The 13,932-nt window shown below is 42.8% G+C and overlaps 1 protein-coding gene across 1 annotated transcript; it reads right to left on the minus strand.

Annotated features, from left to right (window-relative positions):
* Positions 1-308: 308 nt before the first annotated feature.
* On the minus strand, positions 309-11,444 carry LOC147333976 (uncharacterized). The gene is made up of 8 exons (XM_086285859.1): positions 11,373-11,444; positions 10,731-10,766; positions 4,615-4,878; positions 2,400-2,645; positions 1,966-2,313; positions 1,725-1,817; positions 903-987; positions 309-345 (listed from the first exon to the last, which is right to left on the minus strand). Exons 1-8 carry the CDS (start codon positions 11,401-11,403, stop codon positions 309-311), a joined length of 1,140 nt encoding a protein of 379 aa, XP_086141985.1. The 5' UTR covers positions 11,404-11,444.
* Positions 11,445-13,932: the final 2,488 nt, after the last annotated feature.

Genomic DNA, 13,932 nt, shown 5'->3' on the forward strand with positions numbered 1-13,932 from the left:
CCAGCAGTAATGACAGATGTTCTGTAGTTATTCAGTTGTAGTCAACTGGACTGTCAGACATCTTGCTAATATGTTTCAATTTATCTCAAAGTCCTAGTGAAACATTTATGGACTGTATCCTACTGAAGACTAGTAACATTTTGCTCTCTGGGTACAGAAACAGTGCTCTGTTTTTTTTTCTCTCAAGCTCAGAGGTTTTACTTTGTAGGTGAACTGTTTTGTGCAGTTTTAGAGAAACAAATAAAAAAAATCTAGTGTTTCTTGCAGGTTCAATCAAAAATAGACCCTGCACTATTGTCGGTGTTATTCTATTGCACGTCAACTTCAGCTGCCTGCCTGAGGTACCTGCAGGGTTATAAGGAGAGTCACAATTATATGTTGCACCATTTCCTGTATTTGAAGCAACCCTACACTGTTGAAGTTCATGCACTATAACTTGTGTTTTCACTGCACAAGTTTATTTTTGTTGAATCAGATTGTGAAGATTTGTGTTCTGTGTTCATTTCCAGCTCTTTATTTTTATTCTTGGACTTGACTAGAGTACCTCTGCATGATTCACAGTTCAGGGTAATATTTCATTAGCTTACACTGAGCTTTGTTGGAGCCCCTTAGTTCATCCTGTCTAAAACAATCTGTATTAGCTCCTCTCCCTTTAAGGCAACTTTCTACTGATTGGCTGCCAATCACTAATAAAAGGTTGAAATAACAGGTGGCTGGAGCATATGTAACTGAGACCATATTAGGTATCGATGATATCATACAAACCCAAGAGTAGAAAAATCGTTATATGTTTAGAGCAATCTGCAGCCTGCACTTTTGGTTCTCATGGATTACTTTATTTAAACTTTTCTTAGCTTAGCCTAGCATAATGACGGTAAACAGGGTGAACAGCCCAGCTGTACCTGAGCTTTCTTGTCCTGATGGTTGTTTGTCCATTACTGACATCGTCAGAGCCCACTGCTGGGTAGACCACAGTTGTATCAGTCTCTGTAATATAAAGCATATACAATTACTGAAACTACAGCAACACCATTGATATATTATTACTCGAGAGCTGCAAAGTAATTGACAAGATTAGGTGATTAAGCGATTTTTATAATCGGCAGCATTTTTCAGCTTTCCTATGTTAACACCTCTGCTGTGAAACTCATAATGACCAGAAATAACTGACGGCTCATTCTGTGAAAAACAAGTGTGGATGACCACAAGGCTGCTATATTCTAATAATACAAACGCACACACTATACCACAAAGCACAAAGCAACAGGGTTCTCATGACTTGAACACTATCATTAGATCTTGTGGTGAGACGTCTAAACCTTAACCTGGTTCACACTAACTGGGGTCATCAACAGGAAGTAGCTGCTGTGGTTTTACATGCAAGTTTAAAAGTGGTTCAAATGTCTGAGAGGCTGAAAACACAAACAAAGGTCTACGGTCTGTTCAATCTGTGACTTAATTGGCTTCACACTAAACCAAAAAAGTTATCTTCTCAAGAACTTACAACAAAGAAATCAAAGAGAAAGTTCCTTACTAATCCCCTATTTCTGAAACATCCTCACCCCTACTTTGCAGTGTTCCTTAATTGTAAAGTTGCAAAAAAGTTGTTTTAGAAACAAATCTAACAACTCAGCAGCCATTTGAAACACATCACATAGTTTTGCAATTATATTTAAAATTTTAAATGTCAACCTCAACCCCTTTTGATGGAAACACAGTACTACCTTTGCTTTTTCTGATTGGCTGTTGTTGAGGATCTGATAATTGAATGTAACTGTACATGACATAAGTGATGATGTCATCTTCTTCTTGATCTGCTGAAATGATGCAAAATTAAAAATAATATAAATTAAATATCTAAAAACAGGTTGCATTTAGGAAAGTTGTAACTATAATAATAATGTATGTGACCTTCATTCTACTGAAGAATTTCAAACACGAACAATCAGGAAGTCTGAGTCTCACCTTCAGGTTTCCTGTGAGCACATCGTCTCACCAGCAGAACCAGTAACACCAGTAGAACCACAACACAGGATGATCCAACAGAGGAGACCAACATCATTGATGGAGGTAGAGTGTTGGAGGTGGAACCAGGAGGAGAGGTGAATGTAGGTGGAGGTGTGGATGTAATGCCTTGAGCAGTTATTAATGGAGATTTGGTAGCAGTGGGTGAGGGTGTGATGGTGGGTGGAGTTGTGCTGGATGTATGTATAGAGGTGGGCAAAGATCTGACAGTTGTGGTGGTGGGTGTAGATGTAGTGGTGGATGTAGGTGGAGGTGTGGTTGTAGATAGAGGTGTGGTGCTGTGTTTGTCTAAAATAAAGCAAACACAGTCATTAAGTTGTCGTCACATTGTTAATGTTGAAAGCTGCAGAAACACAGACAGGTGAGTGTGTCACCTGTGACAGTGATCCAGCTGGATGGAGACTCTCCATGACCGCTGATGTCACACTTGTAGAGGCCTTCATCAGACCTGGAAACATGCTGGATGGTCATGTGACCTGTAGGCTGCTTCCTGATGAGGGAGCCATCTTTATAGAAAGCAGCTGGGAGGTTGGAGGGAGTGGTCTTTGTTTTACAGAGCAGAGTGACGTCATCTCCCTCCATCACAGGGAGGACAGGACTCTGCAGGATCACTGATCCACCTCAACACAGAGACAAACTACAGCATTTCATCCATTTACACACAGCTTCATCAACACTAACTCCACACACTCAGCTTACCAGTGTCATACCTTTGTTCCTGGCTCTCCACTCTTAGTCTCTGAATGTGTTTCATCCGATGACACGATATGACATTTCATCTTTACTTGATAAAATGGTATTATCTACCTGCCCAAATGACTTTATCCATACAGCGTTATTTAAAATCTGTTTTCTTGCTAATGGCCTTCTATTGTAGAAATACACAGTTCAAAAATTACAGGCATATCTCTAAGATCCCTTTCTTGTCAAAGCTTCTTAAAAACGTGGCCAAACAAGTCATTTCTTTTATGGAAAAGCATGACATCTTTGACAAATTTCATTCTGGGTTTATGTGTGCTTCACTCCACAAAAAGTCCTTTACTCAAAGTTTCTAGTGATTTCTAGTCTGTTGACTCTGCTGCATCCAGCGTAATGGTTATCCTGGAGCTTATTTCTGCCTTTGGCACTGGTGATATTGTTTATATCCAACAACCTCGCACAGCCATTGAAGTGGAGTGGACCAACATTCCACAATTGACAATCTGATAGACTCCATGCGACGATGTGTTGCACTGCATGAGGCAAATGGTGGTCACACCAGATACTGACCGGTTCTGGGTCCCCAGACCCCCAATAGCGCAAAAAACTGCACATTCCAGGGTGGCCTTTTGTTGTGGGCAGTCTGAGGTACACCTGTGCACTACTCATGATGTCAGATCAGCATCCTGATGTGGCACACCTGTGAGGTGGGATGGATTATCTCAATATAGCAGATGTGCCCACTACCACACATTTGGACTGATTTGTGACCACTGTTTGGGAGGGATGGTTATATTGTGTATCTGGAATGAATTTTAGGTCTCTATGTCCATCCCATGGGGAATGGGAGCAGTAACAAAGGTGTTGCGTTTATATTTTTGTTGAGTGTAGATTGAATTGAACTCGGGAGCCATTCTTGTGAATGAATCAGAAACAGTGTTTGTTTGGTTTTTTTCAACTAATAAATATGACTAAGTGCCAAACGGTTGTCTCGCAAGCTGAATTAGAGGTAAATTTTTATGCTTTTATTTTATCACAGCTTGATTATTGTAAGAGCTGTTTATGTGTTTGAATAAGATCTTGACCTGTCACGGCCAGGGGATCAGCAGGCCGCTGACTAGTAGTGTTCCCCCTCTCTCTCCCTCCCCCCCCTCTCTCTCTCTCTCTCTCTCTCGCTCTCTCGCCAGGGCGGAACTCATGGTGGGTTCACGCCCTTGGCCCACGCCCCCTCTGAAGAGGAAACACCTGGGCCTCGTCAGCGCAGCCAGCATTTAAGCCAGGGAGTGGCTTCTACTCATCGCTGGATCGTTGTGTGTGACTCGCATCCCCTGGACCTGACCCTGCATCCCCCGAGCAGATTCCCCTTTTGTGTGAGTGTTTGGAGAGAGAGCCAGAAAAGGAGTGAGTGTCTTTTTCCTGCCTGGATTTCCCCGGAGCCCTTTCCCTGTCACCGCGTTGTATATAGCACCATCCCCTGCACTGTTTGTATATACACCTGGTGGGACTGTAATAAATACTGACTGTGCCTCTGAGTCCTGCGTGTGAGTCCTCAAGCGAACCGTGACATGACCATCTTCAGTCAGCATAGAATGTTGCTTCTGCTAGAGACTTCACAAAATTAATATAAAAATCTTTGTCCTTACTTTTAAAGCCCTGTGTGGTCAAGCCCCAGCTTATATTTCTGACCTTCTAGAATGCAACACCTATTCTTGTAGTCGAAGGCTATTAATGGTCCCTGTAACTCATTTTAAGACTCAACTAAATTCTCATTTATTCATATTAGCTTTTAACTAGTTTTAGGCTGTATGATGTTATATGTATGCTGTTTTATATTTTTGTTCTCAGTTTATTTTTTATTGTAAAGCACTTTGCGATTTTTGATCTACTTACCAGTGACTGTGAGGTGAACCATGTTACTGACGGTGCCTTCTCTGGACTCACACCAGTAAACTCCACTGTCAGATGGGTAAGTATATCTGATGTTACAGGAAGAACCAGCTGGTTTTCCCCACCCATCTCCACACTGAGCCCTCTGCTGTTTGCTTGTGTTTCTCCTCAGAGTCCATCCAGCAGAGCTGTCGTCCTCCTCACAGCTCAGAGACACAAAGTCATATTGAAAGAACTGGGAGCTGCTGGGACTCACAGTCAGACGAGCTGTGAGGGTTACAATGAAAAATTGATTATGTGTTATACTTGATAAAAAGGTCCAAATGGTTTATTGCTTTTATTATTTTATAATTTTCATTCTAAAAACATCAAACCAAACAGATCATATTACATTACATTTTCCATTAACACAATAAGTTATATTGGAACTGTACTAAATTCCGTAATTACATTACAGTTACATTACAACATTAACATTAACAGTAACATTACAGTTACAGTTATGGTGTTGCTTGCATTACAAACGTTCTTCAGTTTTCTGCACACCAGGAAAAAAGAAAAATGGCATAGAAACTGAACATTAACAGTGTTGCCTGAAAACTCCTTTGTTTGATCACTTCTTAATGAAATTAACGAAAGCTAGAATAATTGGCCATAAAAATCTTAGGAATGTGGTATCTAAGCAGATACTTACTGTGGATGGCATTATTCTGATGTCCAGTAACACTGTGAGGAAGGTGTTGTTTTTTTTACAGGATATGTCCTTCAGTGAATATATTAAACTAAAATGTAGCTGTATTCTGCAGCAAGAGCACTGACAGGAATTACAAAGAGAGAGCATATTTCTCCTATGTTAGCTTCTCTTCACTGGCTCCCTGTTAAATCCACAACTGAATTTACAGTGGTGTGAAAAAGCATTCGTGCTCTTTCTAATTTCCTGTTTTTGTATGTTTGTCACACTCACTGTAAATGTTTCAGATGATCAAACACATTTAAATATTAGACAAAGAAAACACAAATGTAGTTTATAAATTAAATTACACCAACGCCACCATGGAAAGAATCCATGCTCAGATGGCCCTGTGTGGAAAAAACGATTAAGTGTGACAAACATACAAAAAAAGGGAAATCAGGTAGGGCACAAATTGTCATGGTTCTGGGTCATTAGACCCAGCAATGTTTTGTTGTGTGTTATTGTTAGGATGCCTGGGTCGTCGACCCAGGGCTTTTGAGTTTTTATTATTTATACTGTCTAGTTTTTGGTTTCTTTGAGTTCTATCTTATGGCTTAGGTCTCTGTCTTCTTTAGTTGCTCTGTCTCCCCTATCACCTGCATCCCCTTGTCTAGTCCGCGTCTATGTGTATCTTTAGTTCCTATATCCCCGTGTTCAGTCAGTGTTTGTGTCTGCCCTGTTCCCACGTCTCTGTTCCCTTTGTTATAGTGCCTGCCCGTGAGTCTGTGTTATGTTTCCTGTTTTACTTTGAAAGTCCATGTCTGATGTTAATGTGTCTGGTTTTGCTTCCCCCTTGTCTCGTTAGGCCTGATTTGCCCCAGCTGTGTTTCCCTCCTGTTACCCATTCCCTGATTGCTCCCTCTGTGTATTTAAGCCCTGTGTTTCTTGGTGTCTGTGTCGCGATCTACCGTTTACTTTGCTGTGTGTTCTGGCATTTCTCTAGTTTAAGTTTGTTTTGAGCCTTTTTCAGTTATGTTATATTTTGAGTACTTAATTAAAGCCTTTTTGAGTTCACGTCTGTCTCCGGAGTCTGCACCTTGGGTCCTATTCCTGCCTGCACACAGCCGCACCTAACAGAAGATCGCGACCAGAACATGGACCCTGCAGACTCTTTTTCTTTTGAGTTCGACGACGAGATGGAGCGGCTGGTGCGCCTGCTTGACCGCATTGCCCAGTCACAGGATTTACGGACTATGGCAGTCGGGTTGAGTGCAGTAGATGCCATCATTCGGCATAATCCCCAGCTTAGCCAGTTTGCTAAGGACACTGAGTTGGGGAACACCATAACTGCCTGGAGAGAGCAAGTCAGGGCTAGTGAGCTTGCTCTCTCCCTCACTACGTCTTCCCCACCGCTGCCGCAGGACAACGCACATTCTGCCTCATCGCCACTGCAGGCTTCCTCCCCTTCCTCACGCCAGCTGGGACCTTGTTCGCCTGTCCGTTCGCCTGCCTTTTTCCTGGCGGCTGTGTGGTCGGAGGATGAGGAGGAGGTCTCCGTTTCTCCACCGGTTCCTGTTCCCTCGTCTAAAAGGAAGCGACGCCACCGTCGCTCCTCTCCTCGGTCATCCGTTCAGCTTCCTGTCTCCGCTGGAGGGTCCGAGGGGCCCGTTCAGCCACCTGTCTCCGCTGGAGGGTCCGAGGGGCCCGTTCAGCCACCTGTCTCTTCCTGCTGGAGGGTCCGAGGAACCGCTTCAGCCACCTGTCTCTTCCTGCTGGAGGGTCCGAGGAACCGCTTCAGCCACCTGTCTCTTCCTGCTGGAGGGTCCGAGGAACCGCTTCAGCCACCTGTCTCTTCCTGCTGGAGGGTCCGAGGAACCGCTTCAGCCACCTGTCTCTTCCTGCTGGAGGGTCCGAGGAACCGCTTCAGCCACCTGTCTCTTCCTGCTGAAGGGCCCGAGGAACCGCTTCAGCCACCTGTCTCCGCTGGAGGGTCCGAGGAGCCCATCCAGCCGCCATTAGCCTCTGCCTCGGCTACGCCTGGTCCGGCCCCGGCTTCTGCTACACCTGGTCCGGCCCCAGCCTTTGCTGCTCCGCCTGGTCCGGCCCCAGCCTTTGCTGCTCCGCCTGGTCCGGCCCCAGCCTTTGCTGCTCCGCCTGGTCCGGCCTCTGACTCTGCAGCTCCGCCTGGTCCGGCCTCTGACTCTGCAGCTCCGCCTGGTCCGGCCTCTGACTCTGCAGCTCCGCCTGGTCCGGCCTCTGACTCTGCAGCTCCGCCTGGTCCAGCCTTGTCTGCCCCTGAGGTCTCCAATCTGTCTGTTCCTGCACGTCTTGTCCGGCCTGCTCGTCCTGCACGGCCTGCTCGTCTTGCACGTTCTGTCCGGCCGATGACTGGACGTCGTTGCCGTCATGGACAGCCCTCGGAACTATGCCGCGGTCATGGACGGCCCCCTGAACTACTCCTCCGCCAGTGCCTCCCGCCCGGCCGGCCTCCTGATCTGCTCCGTCGCCACCGGGGCCTTCTGCCTGGCCGGCCTCCTGAACTGTTTTCTGGGCTCTTGGACTGTCAGCCTCCGGGCCGGCCCCCCTGAACTTTTTTGAGACTATTGTCTGGGCCTCTGCACCTTTCGTGAGCTCTTTTGTTTATTTGCTTTTGGACTTTGCCTGGGCCTTGGTGCTGTTGTTTTGGACTTTGTTTCTGTGTTTTGTTCTGTTGCTTTCCGGGCTCCAGTGTTTGCACTTTTTTTTGTTTTGTTGTTTCTGGCTCCTTGTTTTGTTTCGGGCCCTCCATCCTGTTTCCCCCGCCGCCCACCCTGGTTGGGTTGTTTTTGGGGTTTTTTTTTATGTTTTGGTTTGGGCTGTCTGGAAGCCAGCCCTTAAGGGGGGGGTACTGTTAGGATGCCTGGGTCGTCGACCCAGGGCTTTTGAGTTTTTATTATTTATACTGTCTAGTTTTTGGTTTCTTTGAGTTCTATCTTATGGCTTAGGTCTCTGTCTTCTTTAGTTGCTCTGTCTCCCCTATCACCTGCATCCCCTTGTCTAGTTCGCGTCTATGTGTATCTTTAGTTCCTATATCCCCGTGTTCAGTCAGTGTTTGTGTCTGCCCTGTTCCCACGTCTCTGTTCCCTTTGTTATAGTGCCTGCCCGTGAGTCTGTGTTATGTTTTGAGTACTTAAAGCCTTTTTGAGTTCACGTCTGTCTCCGGAGTCTGCACCTTGGGTCCTATTCCTGCCTGCACACAGCCGCACCTAACAGTTATGGTGATTTCTTTTAGTTGTAATGTATTGAGCTGGTTTTGCTTCAAAGTTGAGTTATTCCTGATCTATATTTTCTTGTTGCTTTGTCATTCCCCATTCCTGTCTAAGTCTGTCATGTCCTAGCTCACCCTAACCAGTTGTGGCAGATGTTGGTTTTGCTGAAGGTTTCTTCCCACTTTAAGGGAGGTTTTCACTTCCACTGTCGCCAAAGTGGTTGAGCTCTCTCTCTCTCTCTCTCACTCACACTCACACTCACACTCTCACACACACACACAGAACATCTTTAACTGGTCTTTAACTCGCTAACGAGGAAAGGCTTTGGTCAGAACCAGGCAGTGGAGCTATGCTCCTCACCTCTCTGTAGCCCAAATACTTCGAAGAGCAGCTGTCCTCGCAACCTTTTTAATGACAAACTGTTGCAATACACATCACAGCACCTCCCTCCGTAAAACGAAGACAAGGCCCTATGTGTGTGCACGTGGATGCATGTGCAAGAACTTGTGCGTGTGTGTGTCTGAGACCTCCTGCTCACCAAAAGGATAATAAAAGCAGAAAGCAAAATCAAACAGAATCTTCACAAGGGATGTGCTTGTGATAAAACACTACAGCCTCCTCCCAGAACCTTAAGAGGGAGGGGGACAAAGGAATGTCTTGATCCTGTAGTTTGAACTAAAACTTTACAAATTTAAGAAGCACAATGGCAACATTCAACAATCTGACTTAACAGTGAGTGTTGTATTGTGCTGAATTGAATTCACTCCTATGTTAAAATGTCAAACTTTATGTGTTTATAGTCTGATGCAAAAATTGTTCTCCGTAGATTTCATCCATTTAATACTGTTAGAAGGGTGGAGTGGGTTTTTTTTTTTTTTTTTTTTTTTTTTTTTTTTTTTTTTTTTTAAATAACTTGCATGTTTGGTGTCTTCTGGCCTTCACGCATAAAGCAGCAGACAGGCAACCCTCCCTTGTGTCCTCCTGGCGGTTTCTTCCTGAGTATTTCTCTCCCAAATGCTTGCTCAAACGGGTTGATTGTAAGGATTATTTATCTTACAGTATAATGTGCTTTGTGTTTTGACTATGGGATTAATATAAAATTGAATTGAAAAAGAAAAAAATTATCAAAGAATGTTTTTTGTTCTTTTAAATTTTCTTTATTTTTAAAGAATTCAATTTTTTTCGGCACATTTGTGCTACAGTCAACTAATTTCAGTCCATAGGCAGGAGGAAGAGAGTAGTTATAGTTTTTGAAAACTGTGGAGATATATAGCCAGGAATCCAGAGTAATGTTAAAGCTGAGTGAAATCTGACCCCAGCTCAGCAGCCAGATGCTGAACTTCAACAGGTAACAAACTGATCAGCAGTCAGGCTGGAGCCTCCATTTCTACCTGTTCATGTTTCTACAGAATCACTGTGGTAATCACTTTAAAGTGTCTTTGCACCGGTTTTCATCTTTATTTCTTGTTGTATTTGTACATAATGCTGAAATATCACCAATACAAATCGCTTAATGTGTCCTCATTACGTGTATTGGTGTGTGTGTGGCTGTAGCCTTAGCTTTTGTCTTTGTTAAATGGTAATTATGAGACTGTGTATTTCAGGTTATTTTACAGGGTAATGTATTGAGTATTACAACAAACTACTATCTGTAATGTGTAATGCATACATTTTTTTCATTAACAATCTCAGGACTGGCAGGCATTTCTAGCAACATTTTATAAAATGACCCACTGTTGGCAAGGTTACTTTTAAAATGTATTCCATTATGTGCATTTTGCGGGCAACAAATCAGGTTTTTGCAAGAAACAATGAAACAAGTACTGTAAGTACTTACTGGGTTGTGGGCCGTGTTATGGAGTCACTTAATTTCATCTATTTTCTAACTTCCAGGTATTTTAAAGGGAAAGAGATACAGATTGTTCTGTAAATAATTTTTAGTATCGCAGCAACCCGAGTAATTACTGGTTCTGCTTAAGTAATTTTCTGCATAATGGAAGTTTCACTATTAAGTCTGTCTTATATATTATCTGTAAAATTAAAACTATCATAATCACTTTTCTTGTTGCAGGGTAGTTGCGCCTTGTTGCCCACAAATTGCATGCAAATATAGGGTACTTGTGCCTTATTTGCAGGTCGTGTAATAAAGTGTTACCACATTTCTGAGGTTTAAACTGTGACAGAAGAAGGTTACTGACCTTGGTTTGTTGAGCAGCTCAGCAGTGAGATCAGAACTAAAGAGAAATGACACTCAGGTTGATTTGAGTGTCATTTCAAATCAACTCCACACAAACAGCTGACAAACACACAAACTCTCTCTGGTATATCTGCTCATTTTCTATTTGATGACAGGAATATGTTTCAAAAACATTTGGACAACAAAAGATGGGGAAGTGTGTAATAGTAAAACAGAACATCCCATATGTATATCCCTACAGTTTATACTGTTCAAGCTCCTCTATTCAAATTTAATTATTATATTTTTTAATCTCAGAAACAGCACTGAATGTAATTGTTGTGATCATAAATATGTGCACTGACTACACTGTTCATATAATACAAAATGTCCTCTACTCCTAAAAGAAACCACAGTAAAGTCATGTGTCCACTGTGCAGCTGTGTTGATATGAGTGAATGATTTGATCTTTTCACTGCCTGCTGTGTTTCCTCGACTCCTGAGCAAAGATAAAGAGTCAGTTCAGACCTGCAGTTGGTCCTCGTGGTGTTTGAACTTGAATTCAGCCTGATTTGTTTCTCATGTCTTCTCCTCCATCATCAGTTATCAGGAGAGCAGACAGTCAAAGTACAAGAATTCAAACAAACACAGAGATTCTACTTACAGAGCAGACACAGCACAGATGTTTCCTTCATCGTCCTTCTCACTCATTTGAGCTTTTTTTCATTTCTCTCACTGACACCAAGTAAAGCCCGCCCTCTTCCTCTGAGCACCAGCTTTTCTATTGGTTCAAATAGAGTTAGTGGTTAGTGTGTGTATGTGTGTGTGTATATGTACGCCCCCCTCAGTGAGAGAGGCAGATATGAGCTGAAACACAGGAATCAAACCAGGGACGCTGCTGTTATGGAGCTGAACTGGAACCATTCAGACACTGAGGCCCTCTGAACACATTTTAATTACAGCTGTGCAGAGACACACTGATGACTGACTGGAACACTGTGATTCACATTTTACATGAACACCATCCTCACACATGTTTATATATGGCCACTAGAGGGAGATGTTTCACTATAAATACTGTAGGACAAGAGAGGCATTATGGACAAAAACAACACATCCCCCATTTTATTTAGAATATAATATTTATTTAAAATGTTCTGATTGTTCAAATAGGTTATTTTTTTATTGTTGTAAAAATAATGTGTGCCCCAGTCTCCAATAAGACAGTACTGGAAGGGTAGTTATTCCTCCGTTACCACATAAAAGGGAATATCTCCTGAAATGAGCAGCTCTCACAGTAGTAAACAGGCCCGGCCACTAACCATAATGCAGTGCCTAACAAGAGCTGTGTGAGACTATGTATAAAGGTGTAACAATGTTCTATGTCTATACATTTGCAGGTAAGCAGATACAAGAGAGTAAATACTTGAGCTGTGTTTAAAGATAAGTCAACGGGGTTACAGAGAATGTAGGAAAGTTGTCCGTTAACCCCCTTTATGTGTCATTAGTATATATTCATTGGTAGCAATAACCATGAAGCTAACAATTAGCAGCTAGAGCTAATTCGCCAGTATGAGTTGAAAACTCGTGGCATTGTCGTTTGATCTATACCTGTATCGGCTGTAATCTCAGTGGATGAAGACTGGGTATCACACTATCTTTTGTTTATGTTTATTTTACTTATGTTAGTGTAAGGAGTATTACCGTTTAAGTTTAAAAAAACTAACTATAATGCAGTGTGCCTGACAAGAGCTGTGTGAGACTGTATAAATGTGTAACGATGTACTATGTCTATAGATTTGCAGACACATTAAAGATAAACTCACAAAGCCACACAGGTTTCAATTCCTTTTAATCCAAATGTGCAACATTACTGACAATGCAATTTAATTATTTTATTTATACAGCGCCAAATCACAACAAGAATCACCTCAAGGCGCTTTATATTGTAAGGTAAAGACCCAGTAAAGACTGTACAGTAATACATCATGGATACAAGTAACTGTCATTGTCATTTCTGTAATTTGTGGTCCCTCCTTTCTCGTGCATGTGCACTGGAAATCACTCAAGATCATTGGAGCAATAGGTGTGGTGACTCCCAAGCTAGGGGGTTCCCAGGAACAACATCAGAAATTTCTAAGAGTTAATATACTTCACATGACCCTCAAGCTCTCAGGCCTCTGGTAGAGGACCCAAGCTTGAAGGAAAGACCCTCCGCAGAGGTGAGAAAAGGGAAATAGACCCCAGCTTCTGTGGATCTTGTGCTCAGAGCTTTTTCCTGCCCTGCCATGATTAGTGCCTCCCTTTCAGTCCAGCTTCGTCCAGCCACTGGTAGAACTTCTGGATACCACTTCTTCTATCTGACCAAAAGGGTGCAGCAAGAGTACTGACAGGGACTAGAAAGTAACACTGTGAGGAACCTTGGAGTCATTTTTGACCAGGATATGTCCTTCAATGCACATATTAAACAAATACGTGAGACTGCTTTCTGTTGGGTTTAAGTCAACCCTACTGGTAAACAGAAACTGTTACTGAAAGCAACCACACAGACACAAGTGTATGTTTCACTTGCAAGGGGAGCATCAAGGAGGGCAGTGTTGCCACTCGCCTGTCCAAGCAACTCCAATTCCTGCATGTCCGCCTCACTCTTTAATTGATAAAAGAGGTTACACACAATTCAGTTAACCACGTGACAGTTTTCGGCCATGTCACCCACATCACTTTGCTGCAACAGAATATAGTTAGTGAATGTATTAGCAATCATTGTACTCATCATTTATCTTAAATGCGCTTTATTGACGACTCTATAATTTCTGAGTTCTCCTCTCTTTTTAATTTTAAAAGTTCCTCAAACGAGGTTGAGCTTCTAACTAATTCTTTTAATGAACACTGTCTTACCATTCTAAATCAGGTTGCTCCTTTCAAAACCAGTTATTGCTCTGTTAGTTCCCACACACCATGGTTAAATAATCAGACTCGTGGTCTTCGACGCTCCTATCGAAAAGCAGAGCGTCTGTGGAAGTCCACCGGTCTGACTGTCCATCGTGAGCACTTTAAAGAGCTACTTTACCTATATAATGAATCAGTCAAAGAGGCCAGATCCTCTTACTTCAATAATCTTATAAATCGTCATAAAAATAATTCAAGAATTCTATTTGATACCATCAACAGTATTGTTTCTCCTCCAACCCAGCATGCTCTGTTGTTTTCTGATGAAGATTGCA

This window comes from Aulonocara sp. 'chitande type north' Nkhata Bay, linkage group LG3 (genome assembly GCF_057382095.1).
Source record: "Aulonocara sp. 'chitande type north' Nkhata Bay isolate Kocher_YH1m ecotype deep benthic linkage group LG3, A_spYH_male_GT1.1, whole genome shotgun sequence".
NCBI lineage: Eukaryota > Metazoa > Chordata > Actinopteri > Cichliformes > Cichlidae > Aulonocara > Aulonocara sp. 'chitande type north' Nkhata Bay.

Bases quoted from the DNA above. Each gene is read 5' to 3' on its own strand.
- LOC147333976 (XM_086285859.1), bottom strand. From the start codon at position 11,403: ATGAAGGAAACATCTGTGCTGTGTCTGCTCT. The intron at 10,767-11,372 runs GTAAGTAGAATC...ATTTCTCTTTAG, and splicing joins ATCTGTGCTGTGTCTGCTCT to TTCTGATCTCACTGCTGAGC. The intron at 2,314-2,399 runs GTGACACACTCA...GCTTTATTTTAG, and splicing joins CAGCTGGATCACTGTCACAG to ACAAACACAGCACCACACCT.